Source organism: Salmo salar, chromosome ssa17 (assembly GCF_905237065.1).
Source record: "Salmo salar chromosome ssa17, Ssal_v3.1, whole genome shotgun sequence".
NCBI classification, from domain to species: Eukaryota; Metazoa; Chordata; class Actinopteri; order Salmoniformes; family Salmonidae; genus Salmo; species Salmo salar.
The window spans coordinates 21,007,501-21,020,323 of NC_059458.1; the positions used below are offsets into that span (position 1 = coordinate 21,007,501).

Genomic DNA, 12,823 nt, shown 5'->3' on the forward strand with positions numbered 1-12,823 from the left:
AAGTGTGTTCTCCAATCAGTGAAGTAGATGACTACGGAGGACCTCAAACTAACACCTGTGGAGCTAAGAATCTCCCCTCGCTAGGTGCACACACACACACACACACACACACACACACACACACACACACACACACACACACACACACACACACACACACACACACACACACACACACACACACACACATCAAATCCTACTACCCTAATACCATATTACCCTAACATTGTAAATTGTAATATTGTAACATTGTAATATTGTAACATTGTAATATTGTAATCCAGGCGACAACGAGATGCTGATTGGTAAACCAGATAAAACCACTTACACTGCCAGCCACCCGAACTACGGCACCGTCGACATGGGTTCCGGCATCGAATCAGAAGAGTCGGAGGGCGGGATGTCATGGAGGCTGAAGAAGCTGATTGGTCCGCGGTACTACACCATGAGGATCCGATTGGGCCTGCCTGGGAAGATGGACCGGCCCACTCCGGCAACGGGAAAGACAGTTACTGTCTGTGTCCTCCTCCTCTTCCTCGTCGTCTTCATCTTCAACTCCTTCATCATCTTCGGTGAGGAGACATCTCTGTTCAACACTCAGTACTATTGAAACTATACTCCTATTGATACACCATTAGTTTCCGTATTATATCAATCTTTAATTCCTTCATTTTTTGTAAGATTCAAACCCACATTTCTCAAATGACTTACACTAAACAACATACATCTAAAACTACACAAACCAAACTAACTGCGAACTGCTAAATCATTTCATTCGATCATATTATATTATTCCTTTGAAATAATGAAGTTTCTGCATGGTGAACGTTTCCTTCTCTAGTTATTTCACTCCTGTATCTTCTCTTCGGCAGGAGCGGCCAGCATCGGTGATGGCAGCTGGTGGGCTCTTCTCCTGCTGATCTTCCTGGTCATCTTCATGGCCCTCCTCATCGTCATCATCCTGCAGCAGCCAGAGAACCCTAAGCGACTGCCCTACATGGCTCCGGCTGTTCCCTGGGTTCCTGCTGCTGCCATGCTGGTCAACAGCTACCTGATGTTAAAACTGTCTGCCATCACCTGGATACGCTTCGCTGTCTGGTGTTTCCTAGGTGCGTTACTGGACCGAAGAGTGAGTGGATGGATGGATGAAGGTACATGTATATATGTACCACATACTCTAACACTGTGTGAGTGTGTGTGTTCACGTGCGTGTGTTTGTATGCATGTGTGTACGTATGCTCCGTGTTGGTGTGTGTCTCCCCTTCAGGTATCCTGATCTACTTTGGCTATGGGATGTGGAACAGTACTTTGGAGATCAGGTCCAGGGAGCAGGAGGTCCATGCGTCTACATACCAGCGCTACGATGGTCACCATGCCGGGGTGGACGACGGCTTCTCAGGCTTCAGCGTTGACGACGACCTCTACCCCCCTAGCAACAACGACCCCTGGGCCGCACCAGACGGTGTCGACGGGTCAGGGCTGGTACCCCCCAAGGCTGATGATGATGATTGGATGGATCCGAAGGGAGAAGCTAAGAGAGCGCTAGCGGAGGAGGACCCAATGGATTTCTGAGAAGAAAGGAATGATGGACGGCTGGACGGATATTTCAGAGAGGATTGATAGATGTTACTGTTGTTAACAACTGAATGTACTGCCTACTGCTGGCTGCCTGCCTGCCGGGTGTGTGTGTGTGTGTGTGTGTGTGTGTGTGTGTGTGTGTGTGTGTGTGTGTGTGTGTGTGTGTGTGTGTGTGTGTGTGTGTGTGTGTGTGTGTGTGTGTGTGTGTGTGTGTGTGCTGTGTGCGTCCATGTGAATGTTTGTGTGGGTCCCTTGTTACTTATTTAAAAACTTTTTTTTTTCATTGAGTTCCAAAGGAAATATGATCCTATGGAGGAAAGCTGTAGACTACCAGTTAGAAACAGTGGGCGGGGTCTTTGGGTTGATTTGGTGATGGGCATACAGTGAAGGTATTTTCCTCTCACTATAGACAGTCCAGAGTGATGACAGACTGGGAGCGACGAGTCAGCATTTCCTGGTTCACCACACACACAGGAAGCTGTCAGAGCGCTGAGCCGAGGTCACTTCCTGTCACTAGTCCAGGTGTCTCTGCTGCTTCTCTCATCTCACAGAGAGGAAACTAGCTACACACACACACACACACACACACACACACAGACACACTTAGACACACACCCGCCTCTCCAGTCTCTATCTAGGAAGGAGGGGGGCTGATGGGGTTTTTGTGTCACATAGTAATTGGACTTTGCTTGCAATAGTGCCTTCATCTGTGTGTGCACGTGTGTTTTTCTTTTGGCTGTGTGTGTGCATGCGTGCGTGCGTGTGTGTGTACGCTTTTACACCTTGTATCTGTGTCCCCTTCAGGGTCTTACCAGTGGAGTGTGTTTGTGACTTCTTTTGCTCCATCCCACTCTCTATGAATTAGTCACATAGAACCCTCTAATTCTAATGTCTCCACCCCCTTGGGGAAGCCTTACTTGTCAAATGCACTAAACTAAAGATGCCACGCGACCCCTCCTACTCTCCACGACCCATAACCGCTGACCTCTATCCCTAACCACACTACCCAGGGTTCTCTCTGCTGTTCAGGGGTGGGCTCGCTTGAGTTGTCCAGTGAAACACACACACACATACACATACACACACACACAGTTCAGCTGAACCCAAAACCAGAAAGGGGCTTCAGTAGGTACTCTGTGTTCCTTACTGTGTGTGTGTGTGTGTGTGTGTGTGTGTGTGTGTGTGTGTGTGTGTGTGTGTGTGTGTGTGTGTGTGTGTGTGTGTGTGTGTGTGTGTGTGTGCGCAAGTGTGTGTGCATGTGTGTGTGTGTTCCATGCCTGTGGCTATGTGACGTGGCTGGCTGGTGAATGTGATAGCATGCTAATGTGTATAGCATGGTTGTAGATGTTGTATTTGCATGTGGTGACTGACAGCTAAGAGACATTATAGAACTAACCCTACTCCAAACTGACCGCTGACCCCTGATAAGGGAAACTATCGGGCGAAGGGGACTGGTCCATCTGGAACTGGGGTATGATATGTAGCAAATTTAGGAGGTGGTGGTTCTATGGTTTCATCTCCACCCCTCACCACCGCTAACTCCACCCCTTACCCCCACACCCTGTGTTTACAAAGCAAGCCAAAGTCCACAACATTTGTTAACTTTGTAGAGAACAAAACAACAATGAGAATCCAGTAGGCCATAGACCTGTACAATAGATTGAAGTCACTCACGGTATATTACGTTCTGCTTATAAACGGTTAATAATCACTTCAACAGGGTTTGTTTAGGTCCAACTGAATTATGAATGTTAACTATTCAATCAGGATCCACCTGGAACCAAATATAAAAAGACCCAAATAATGTAATATTTCTATTGCAACAAGTTAACTAAGGGTTAACTACATATCTAATAATGGTTTAGAAGCCATTTTTAAGCAGAATTCAAGTTTTACTGAGAGCACTTGCTAGAGTAGACACATGCAATTACATTCACTTGCTAGAGTAAATACATTACAGTTACATCCAACAGCATCGACACAAAAACATGAGGGAAAACTATCAAACAAAAATAGAAGTATTTTTCTACTGCTGGGTCACGCCCACACCTATGGTCCTCCAATGGTGGGCCTCCACAGTAAGTGGGTGAGGTTTATCTACTTTCACTTCTTGTATTTCTCCCAATCAGAGCTCAGCTTGGGAGGAAACAGCGAAAGCTTATATTTTGAACTTCTATCTCTACACGTATAAGGTTAAGTAAAAAAAAAAAAGAATTTTCTTTTAAAGATCTTATAACATTTATTACAGTCTAAAGTAGGCAAAATAGAAGGTTATGAAAACATTAAAAAACAATAAAACACTATTTTATTACAACACTAAAGAGAATGTTGCCACTGTTGCTTTTAAAGTCTGAGCTGTTTGTTTTGTTCATTTTGTCTCGGGAGAAGGTGTGCCATGTTTCTGTCCACTTCCTGGTATTCAATCATAATGCATTCCGGTTTGAACCGTACAGAACGTCAACAATCTTCCTAACAGCTTCCTAAAGCCCATTTAGGGACGGGTGATATAAATTAACACCAGCTATCCACATTGGTTAAATTGCTGGTTTATTCAATAGGTCAATGAAATGCACTGCGATTGAATTCCTGCCTCTATCTCTCTCCTGCTGTGGCTGGCTGTCTTTGTGGGATGTTGAGACTGGCTTCTGTTTGCTGACTAGATATTTGTTTTTCTTCTGTATATTTTTGCTATCTGAAGTTGTAAAATGTTCTGATGTATTTGGGGTTTTCTGTTATTGATTTTGACTTCGTCTGAAATGACACCCTATCAGGACTCTGGCCAAAAGTAGTGCACTATAAAGGGAATAGGGTGCCATTTTGAATGCAGGCCCTATGTGTGTTTCTGCTCCTGAGTACACTTGTTTAAGCTGAGTTGTCGATATCACCTCCATGCAAAAATGAAACATTATTTATTGCAAATATGAACCGGACTGGCTCTGTTTTTGTCACAGAAACACGCATGAACACACACACACACACACACACACACACACACACACACACACACACACACTGCTACATAGAGGAGGATAGGATAGGATAGTGTGTATCAGTGAATCACAGGGAACAGAGCCTTCTGTGCTGAGCTAACCAGGACAAGGTCAGAGTCACACCACTGATAACACACTTTATAACAATGCCCTAGGTGAACACACACACACACACAAATACACACGTCTGTGTCGTCATTCAGTGTGAAAAACGTACAGTTCACGAGGCCAGATGTGAACACAGACTAGGATTACTGATTACATCACACACACACACACACACGCTACACTTCCTGTGTTTTGGGGTCAGATTGAACCGGAGCACCAGTGATAATACCTCTGATGTCAGTGTTTATTTTGCTACAGTTAGGGAAACACGGCTGGAGACGGGGAGAGAGTAGATGATTCCTGTGTGTGTGTGTGTGTGTGTGTGTGTGTGTGTGTGTGTGTGTGTGTGTGCGTGCGTGCGTGCGTGCGTGCGTGTGCGTGCGTGCGTGCGTGTGTTGGGTGGTGTTTGAACATTTGACAGAAATGTCGGGGCAGTTTGCTAGTCATTTTACTTGACATTAAAAACATTGGGACTTTTTAATAATTATTATTAATATTAACCAATATTAACCAAACCAATTTGTATTTATTACAGAAAATTGAGCACAATAGCACAATAAATAAACCAAGATAAACACGTTCCAGAAACGTTTCTGTGTTTTAACAAAAGTTATTGCTAGAACTACAGAGAGGGAGTGTTAGTCTGATGTATAGACCACATATGAACAAACACATCTGAAATGACACCCCAGTGTGCTGCGTTACTATTGGCCAGAGACACATACTATGTAGTGTTTGCCCCATCTGTCCTTTGTAGTGCACTATATATGGTAGGGTGTCATTAGAGATGCAGAGGTCTAGACGTTAAAAAGGGAAGGACCATGCTGCCAGAGATATGGAACCTGGAGTCATAGAAACAGTACACATCCTCTGCTACAGATGCGGATCAAACAGGAAATTAATAATGTTGTCTTAACGTTTTTAGTTGTAGTTCTCTTTGTCAAAACATAATATATTCATTACTGCCACTCAAGCCCTCTAGGGGCTCGATTCAATCCGCAGCGCTAAAGATCTGTGCTATAGAGCGTCAGCAATGTAAAGGCAATGTTCCCGCGTTAGCAGAGACTGCATTCACGGTCAACGCTGCATACAGTATAAATGGGTTAGCTGACAACGTCACAAGAAACGATGTGCGCGCTTCCATGGGGCAGAAGTCAGCGTGTTGTTGTGATTCTGGATGGCCAGATTGCTAGCAAGAATGACAAGAAACTGCCATGTAAGAAATCGTAAGTAGCTCGTTTCATCTTGTTCTTGATACCGTGTCTTGTTTTGAGGTGATTTGGCTGTCACTTCTATGCTAGTATGGCTAAGATTCGCTAACCAACAACTGTAGCGATGTATTTGTGAGACAAGAAGTGCTCATTGTGTACATGTATGCGTTCAATAAACATGGGAGACAAACTATAGTTTACATCTTGTCAACAATCTAAGCCAACCCTGTCTGTTTTGCTCCATAGTTCTGCACGGGTCAGTTTTGTTGCTAAACGACCAACTCGTTTATGTCGGCTCAATTGGAAATTACCTTTAAATCGAAATTGCGCTAAAATGCTGAACTTGTGCGATACGGATTGAATCGAGCCCTAGGTTTCATACGGCCTTCATTGTAAAACAAAGAACCCTAACCCTAACCCTAGTCTTCATTGTAGAACAAAGAACCCTAACCCTAACCCTAACACTAGTCTTCATTGTAGAACAAAGAATCCTAACCCTAACCCTAACCCTAACCCTAGCCTTCATTGTAAAACAAAGAACCCTAACCCTAACCCTAACCCTAGTCTTCATTGTAGAACAAAGAATCCTAACCCTAGCCTTCATTGTAGAACAAAGAACCCTAACCCTAACCCTAACCCTAGCCTTCATTGTAGAACAAAGAACCCTATTCCTAGCCTTCATTGTAGAACAAAGAACCCTAACCCTAGCCTTCATTGTAGAACAAAGAACCCTAACCCTAGCCTTCATTGTAGAACAAAGAACCCTAACCCTAGCCTTCATTGTAGAACAAAGAACCCTAACCCTAGCCTTCATTGTAAAATAAAGAACTCTAACCCTAACCCTAGCCTTCATTGTAGAACAAAGATATGAAAATAAGTCCTTCATCAGAGCAGGGTTGTCTCGATCAGGACCCCTTGGTTTCTCTTCAGGCACCAGGTTAGACGTCACTCTGAGTTACTCAACACTGGTGTGTGTCTGTGTGTGTGTGTGTGTGCATGTGTGTGTGTGTGTGCATGCATGTACTTCATGTGTGTCTAAACATGGGCACTCTTGGCGTGGTTAGTGGAGGGTGGAACAGGGTTGCCAGGCCCCTGTCCTTTGGAGTAGTAGAACCTGTTGTTGTCATGGTGATTGTAGTGTTGGGACGGTTCAGTAGAACAGCAGGTGATCATGGCCCCTCCCAGGAGACAGAAGGCCGTGCCCACCCAGCCAGCGTACAGGCTGAACCCAAACGACATGAGTCCCTGGTCCTGGTGGGCTCCGATAGGAAACCATACTGTCGACACCCCCCCACACAGAGCTATAAAGGAAGGGGAGAGAGAGAGATTTAGATTAACGACCACATTTAATACACATTAAAGGTCCTACTTTTTTCGTCCCTTTTAACTCCGCTTTGTTGGTTAAGGGCTCGTAAGTAAGCATTTCACGGTAAAGTCTACACCTGTTGTGTTCAGCGCATGTGACAAGTAAAATTTGATTTTGATTTGATTATAAACACACACATGTATACTGAACAAACATATAAACGCAACATGCAACGATTTTACTTAGTTACAGTTCATATAAGGAAATCAGTCAATTGAAATAAATTAATTAGGCCTTAATCTATGGATTTCACATGACTGGGCAGGGGCGCAGCCATGGGTGGGCATGGGATAGAATAGGCCCACCCACTTGGGAGCCAGGGGCAGCCAATCAAAATGAGTTTTTCCCCACAAAAAGGCTATATTAAAAGCAGAAATACTCCTCAGTTTCATCAGCTGTCCAGGAGGCTGGTCTCAGACGATCCTGCAGGTGAAGAAGCCAGATGTGGGGGTCCTGGGCTGGCGCGGTTACATGTGGTCTTTAGTTGTGAGGCCGGTTGGATGTACTGCCAAATTTAATAAAACGACGTTGGAGGCGGCTTATATGGTAGAGAAATGAACATTCAATTCTCTGGCAACAGTGGTGGACATTCCTGCAGTCAGCATGCATATTGCACGCTCCCTCACAACTTGAGACATCTGTGGCATTGTTATGTGTGACAAATCTGCACATTTTAGAGTGGCCTTTTATTGTCCCCAGCACAAGGTGCACCTGTGTAATGATCATGCTGTTTAATCAGCTTCTTGACATGCCACACCTGTCAGCTGGATGGTTTATCTTGGCAAAAAGAGAAATACTCACTAACAGGGATGTACAGTGAGGGTAAAAAATATTTGATCCCCTGCTATATACATGCCCACTGACAAAGAAATGATCAGTCTATAATTTTAATGGTAGGTTTATTTGAACAGTGAGAGACAGAAAAACAACAAAAAAATCCAGAAAAACGCATGTCAAAAATGTTATAAATTGATTTGCATTTTAATGAGGGAAATAAGTATTTGACCCCCTGTCACGGGTGTCGTGTGTGGAGGACCAAGGCGCAGCAGGTTGTGTGCTCATCATAATTTATTTATATGAAAACACGAAAAAACAAGAAAAACAAAGAACGACAGGAACAGTTTTGCAGGCTAACTAAAAGCAGTGCAAAAACAACTACCCACAATACGACAGGTGAAAACAAGCTCCCTAAATATGACTCTCAATAAGGAACAACGATGTACAGCTGTTCCTGATTGAGAGCCACACCAGGCCAACAAAGAATTACAAAAACTAGAACAGCCCCTAGAAATACAAAACACAAGAACATACCCAACACCCTGGAACACATAAATCAAATAACCCCTCTACAATACACACACACCAATAATCCCCAAAACACTCTACACAAAATATCCCTCTTATCTAAACATATACACAAAACCATGAAAACAAATACCCTCTGCCACGTCCTGACCAAGCTACAATAACAAATAGACCCCTATACTGGTCAGGACGTGACACCCCCTCTCAATCAGAAAGATTTCTGGCTCCCAGGTGTCTTTTATACAGATCTCAGTTTGTTACCTGTATAAAAGACACCTGTCCACAGAAGCAATCAATCAATCAGATTCCAAACTCTCCACAATGGCCAAGACCAAAGAGCTCTCCAAGGATGTCAGGGACAAGATTGTAGACCTACACAAGGCTGGAATGGGCTACAAGACCATCGCCAAACTGCTTGGTGAGAAGGTGACAACAGTTGGTGCGATTATTCGCAAATGGAAGAAACACAAAAGAACTGTCAATCTCCCTTGGCCTGGGTCTCCATGCAAGATCTCACCTCGTGGAGTTGCAATGATCATGAGAACGGTGAGGAATCAGCCCAGAACTACACGGGAGGATCTTGTCAATGATCTCAAGGCAGCTGGGACCATAGTCACCAAGAAAACAATTGGTAACACACTACGCCGTGAAGGACTGAAATCCTGCAGCGCCCGCAAGTTCCCCCTGCTCAAGAAAGCACATATACATGCCCGTCTGAAGTTTGCCAATGAACATCTGAATGACAACTGGGTGAAAGTGTTGTGGTCAGATGAGACCAAAATGGAGCTCTTTGGCATCAACTCAACTCGCTGTGTTAGGAGGAAGAGGAATGCTGCCTATGAACCCAAGAACACCATCCCCACCGTCAAACATGGAGGTGGAAACTGGGTTTCTGTACAGCACTTTGAGAAATCAGCAGATGTAAGTAGGGCTATATAAATACATTTTATTTGATTTGAAACATTATGCTTTGGGGGTGTTTTTCTGCTAAGGGGACAGGACAACTTCACCGCATCAAAGGGATGATGGACGGGGCCATGTACCGTCAAATCTTGGGTGAGAACCTCCTTCCCTCAGCCAGGGCATTGAAAATGGGTCGTGGATGGGTATTCCAGCATGACAATGACCCAAAACACACGGCCAAGGCAACAAAGGAGTGGCTCACGAAGAAGCACATTAAGGTCCTGGAGTGGCCTAGCCAGTCTCCAGACCTTAATCCCATAGAAAATGTGTGGAGGGAGCTGAAGGTTTGAGTTGCCAAACGTCAGCCTCGAAACCTTAATGACTTGGAGAAGATCTGCAAAGAGGAGTGGGACAAAATCCCTCCTGAGATGTGTGCAAACCTGGTGGCCAACTACAAGAAACGTCTGACCTCTGTGATTGCCAACAAGGGTTTTGCCACCAAGTACTAAGTCATGTTTTGCAGAGGGGTCAAATACTTATTTTCCTCATTAAAATGCAAATCATTTTATAACATTTTTGACATGTGTTTTTGTGGATTTTTTTGTTGTTATTCTGTCTCTCATTGTTCAAATAAACCTACCATTAAAATGATAGACTGATCATTTCTTTGTCAGTGGGCAAACGTACAAAATCAGCAGGGGATCAAATACTTTTTTCCCTCACTGTAAACAGATTTGTGTACAAAATATTAGAGAAATAATATTTTTGTACATACAGAGCATTTCTGGGATCTTTTATTTCAGGTCATGAAACATGGGACCAACACTTTGCATGTTGCGTCACACACACACACACACACACACACACACACACACACACACACACACACACACACACACACACACACACACACACACACATACATACATACACACATACGATGGACATCATGAGGAACAGGGTGTTGGAAAACTGGACAGTGAAAAGCAGATCAAACACATTTCATATTGTGTCAAACAACAAACGGGAAAATATTTTCCAGCAGGAGGGAACAGTGTGGACAAGGTGGGTGGGGAGGAATGGTGTTCTGGGTGATGGGTTGAACTGTAGGGAATTGTGTGTGTGCATGTGTGGGTGGGTGTCTGTGGGAGTTAGGGGAGGGAGGAAGGGGAGAGACGGAGGGCTGGGAGGGGTGTGAGGGAGGGAGGATGGGGGGTTAAGGGTCAAGGTTAGGCCTGGGGCTGGGGTTGTTGTATGACTGTATGTTGTAATGTGTGTGCAAACATCTGTCTCTGTGGTCAAGTGTGTGTGTGTGTGTGTGTGTGTGTGTGTGTGTGTGTGTGTGTGTGTGTGTGTGTGTGTGTGTGTGTGTGTGTGTGTGTGTGTGTGTGTGTGTCTGGTGTGCTGTGTGTGTGTCGTGTGCGCGTGTGTGTGTGTATGTTGTGTCTGTCTGTCTGTCTGTCCGTGTGTGTGTGTGTCCGTGTGTCCGTGTGTGTTTGTGTGCGTGTGCGTGTGCGTGTGTGTCTGTCTGTCTGTCCGTGTGTGTGGGTCCGTGTGTGTGTGTTTGTGTGCGTGTGTATGTGTGTGTGTCCAGACTTACCCACTAGCAGTATGAGAACCCCCCCAAGTAGGGATCGTTTGTTCTTGGCTGACTGAGGCTCGTCCCCCAGAGAGATGCAGGGCATGGCTGTTAGGACCATCCCCGCTGCAGGCAGCCCCAGGAGGGATCCAGTTATCATCAACGCCCTCGACGTCTGGATGTATGCTGTACACAGACACACAGAGACAAAGAGATAAACAGTATGGCCTGAAATGTGCCATAGTAATCTTGGTTGATTCTAATAGGAAAGATATCCAGGCCTTGAGTTTGAGATTAGCTGTTGTAGACTATCGGTTTAGGCTTGGGACAAACAACACCCTTTAGCTGTGAAATATTCCCGATATATCATAACCTCATGGTCGGAGTACACAGCCACATAGACGCAGCAGTCTGCACAGACCTGTTATTTCTTATTTATTAACCTCAATATAGTAGTATCATCTATCTATAGTAGAGTAGAGTATAGTGGTGTATAGTAGAGTGTAGTATAATATAGAATATTATAGTATAGTATAATATACTATGGTATCGTGGAGTATATTAGAGTATAGTGCAGTATAGTATAGTGGAGTATAGTAGAGTGTAGTCATATTTAGTAGAGTAGAGTATAGTATAATAGAGTATAGTATATTAGCGTGTAGTATAATGTAGTACAGTATAGTGTAGTATTGTAGAGTGTAGTATTTTATAGCATAGTATAGTTGAGTATAGTATAGTGGAGTATAGTAGAGCATAGTAGATTGTAGTACAATATAGTATAATATAGTATAATATATTATAGTATAGTATATTGGAGTATGGTAGAGTACAGTATAATATAGTATAGTATAAATAGTCATGTTCTATTACCTTTAATATAGTATTATTATGTATTGCTGTATAGTATATTATAGTAGAGTATAGTATAGTATTATACAGTAGAGTAATGTTCTATTACCCGGTAGGTCCAATATCTGTGTCAGTGATATACAGTGATAGAGTGGGGTTGATATGACACATTCAGCCCACAGGCCTTTAGCTCCTAACTCGTCCATCTTCTTGCAGGTGTTCATGCCGTATTTACACGTCATTACCCAGTCATTGGTGGCCGTGGCGATAAGGATCCCGACCCAGCCGATACAACTCATCAAAAAACCGCTGAGCTGGAGACAGCTGTTCGCCATGGCAATAAGAGGTAGGGTAGTCCTAGTGTAGAATAGTCTTCAAAAACTGTTTATAGAAACGTAAAATGGTCCAGGCAGTCAGAGTGACTCAAGACGGTGAATAGGACAGTCCACAGCCCAACTAGTCCAAAAACAACTGATGGTACTTTAAAGATACTTTGAAGCTTGTGTGAAAAAACACTGTGTGAAGTTAGTGTGAGTTTTCGAGTAGAATATTCCTCAAGAAGTAATCCTAGAAATGTGTGTTGTCTCTCCTTGGTCTGTTGTGTAGTCCTGTCAGTTTGGAGAGTCTCCACTTCTAAAGAAAAGCTTCAGCACTTTTCCATTAGTTTTATAGAAGAGAAAGGTCTGAAAAAAACTACCTGGAAACTTCTAACCAATCGGAGGGATGGAGAGAAATATAAAAACATCTCTCTCTCTCTCTCTCTCTCTCTCTCTCTCTCTCTCTCTCTCTCTCTCTCTCTCTCTCTCTCTCTCAAAATGATTTGTAAAGTGTTAGTGCCCTCTCCTGGCCATTAAAAATCATGTCAGTTCCAGGTGTGTCCACCGGGGGGCAACCTAGTGCTGCCTCTGGTACTTCAGGCATGAGGAGGGTACAA

The 12,823-nt window shown here is 43.9% G+C and overlaps 2 protein-coding genes across 2 annotated transcripts in view; one reads left to right on the plus strand and one right to left on the minus strand.

Moving 5' to 3' along the window:
• LOC106575479 (probable cationic amino acid transporter) overlaps positions 1-4,503 on the plus strand; it is an 18,771-nt gene extending 14,268 nt beyond the window's left edge. The window contains exons 9-12 of the mRNA XM_014151993.2: positions 1-84; positions 285-572; positions 873-1,109; positions 1,268-4,503. The exon at positions 1-84 is cut by the window's left edge and continues 124 nt beyond it. Coding sequence (XP_014007468.2) covers positions 1-84; positions 285-572; positions 873-1,109; positions 1,268-1,572 — 914 coding nt within the window. The 3' untranslated portion in view covers positions 1,573-4,503. The remainder of the gene's footprint in view (positions 85-284; positions 573-872; positions 1,110-1,267) is intronic.
• A 1,874-nt stretch (positions 4,504-6,377) lies between these two features.
• On the minus strand, positions 6,378-12,537 carry LOC106575481 (claudin-11). The gene is made up of 3 exons (XM_045698981.1): positions 11,999-12,537; positions 11,062-11,226; positions 6,378-7,188 (listed from the first exon to the last, which is right to left on the minus strand). The coding sequence occupies exons 1-3, from the start codon at positions 12,222-12,224 to the stop codon at positions 6,923-6,925; spliced, it is 657 nt and encodes a 218-aa protein (XP_045554937.1). The 5' UTR covers positions 12,225-12,537; the 3' UTR covers positions 6,378-6,922.
• Positions 12,538-12,823: the final 286 nt, after the last annotated feature.

Excerpts from the sequence above, each read along its gene's own strand:
- LOC106575481 (XM_045698981.1), bottom strand. The coding sequence starts at position 12,224 with ATGGCGAACAGCTGTCTCCAGCTCAGCGGTTTTTTGATGAGTTGTATC. Across the intron at positions 11,227-11,998 it reads ACAGATATTGGACCTACCGG|CATACATCCAGACGTCGAGG; the intron begins GTAATAGAACAT and ends GTCTGTGTACAG. Across the intron at positions 7,189-11,061 it reads GGTTCTCATACTGCTAGTGG|CTCTGTGTGGGGGGGTGTCG; the intron begins GTAAGTCTGGAC and ends CTTCCTTTATAG.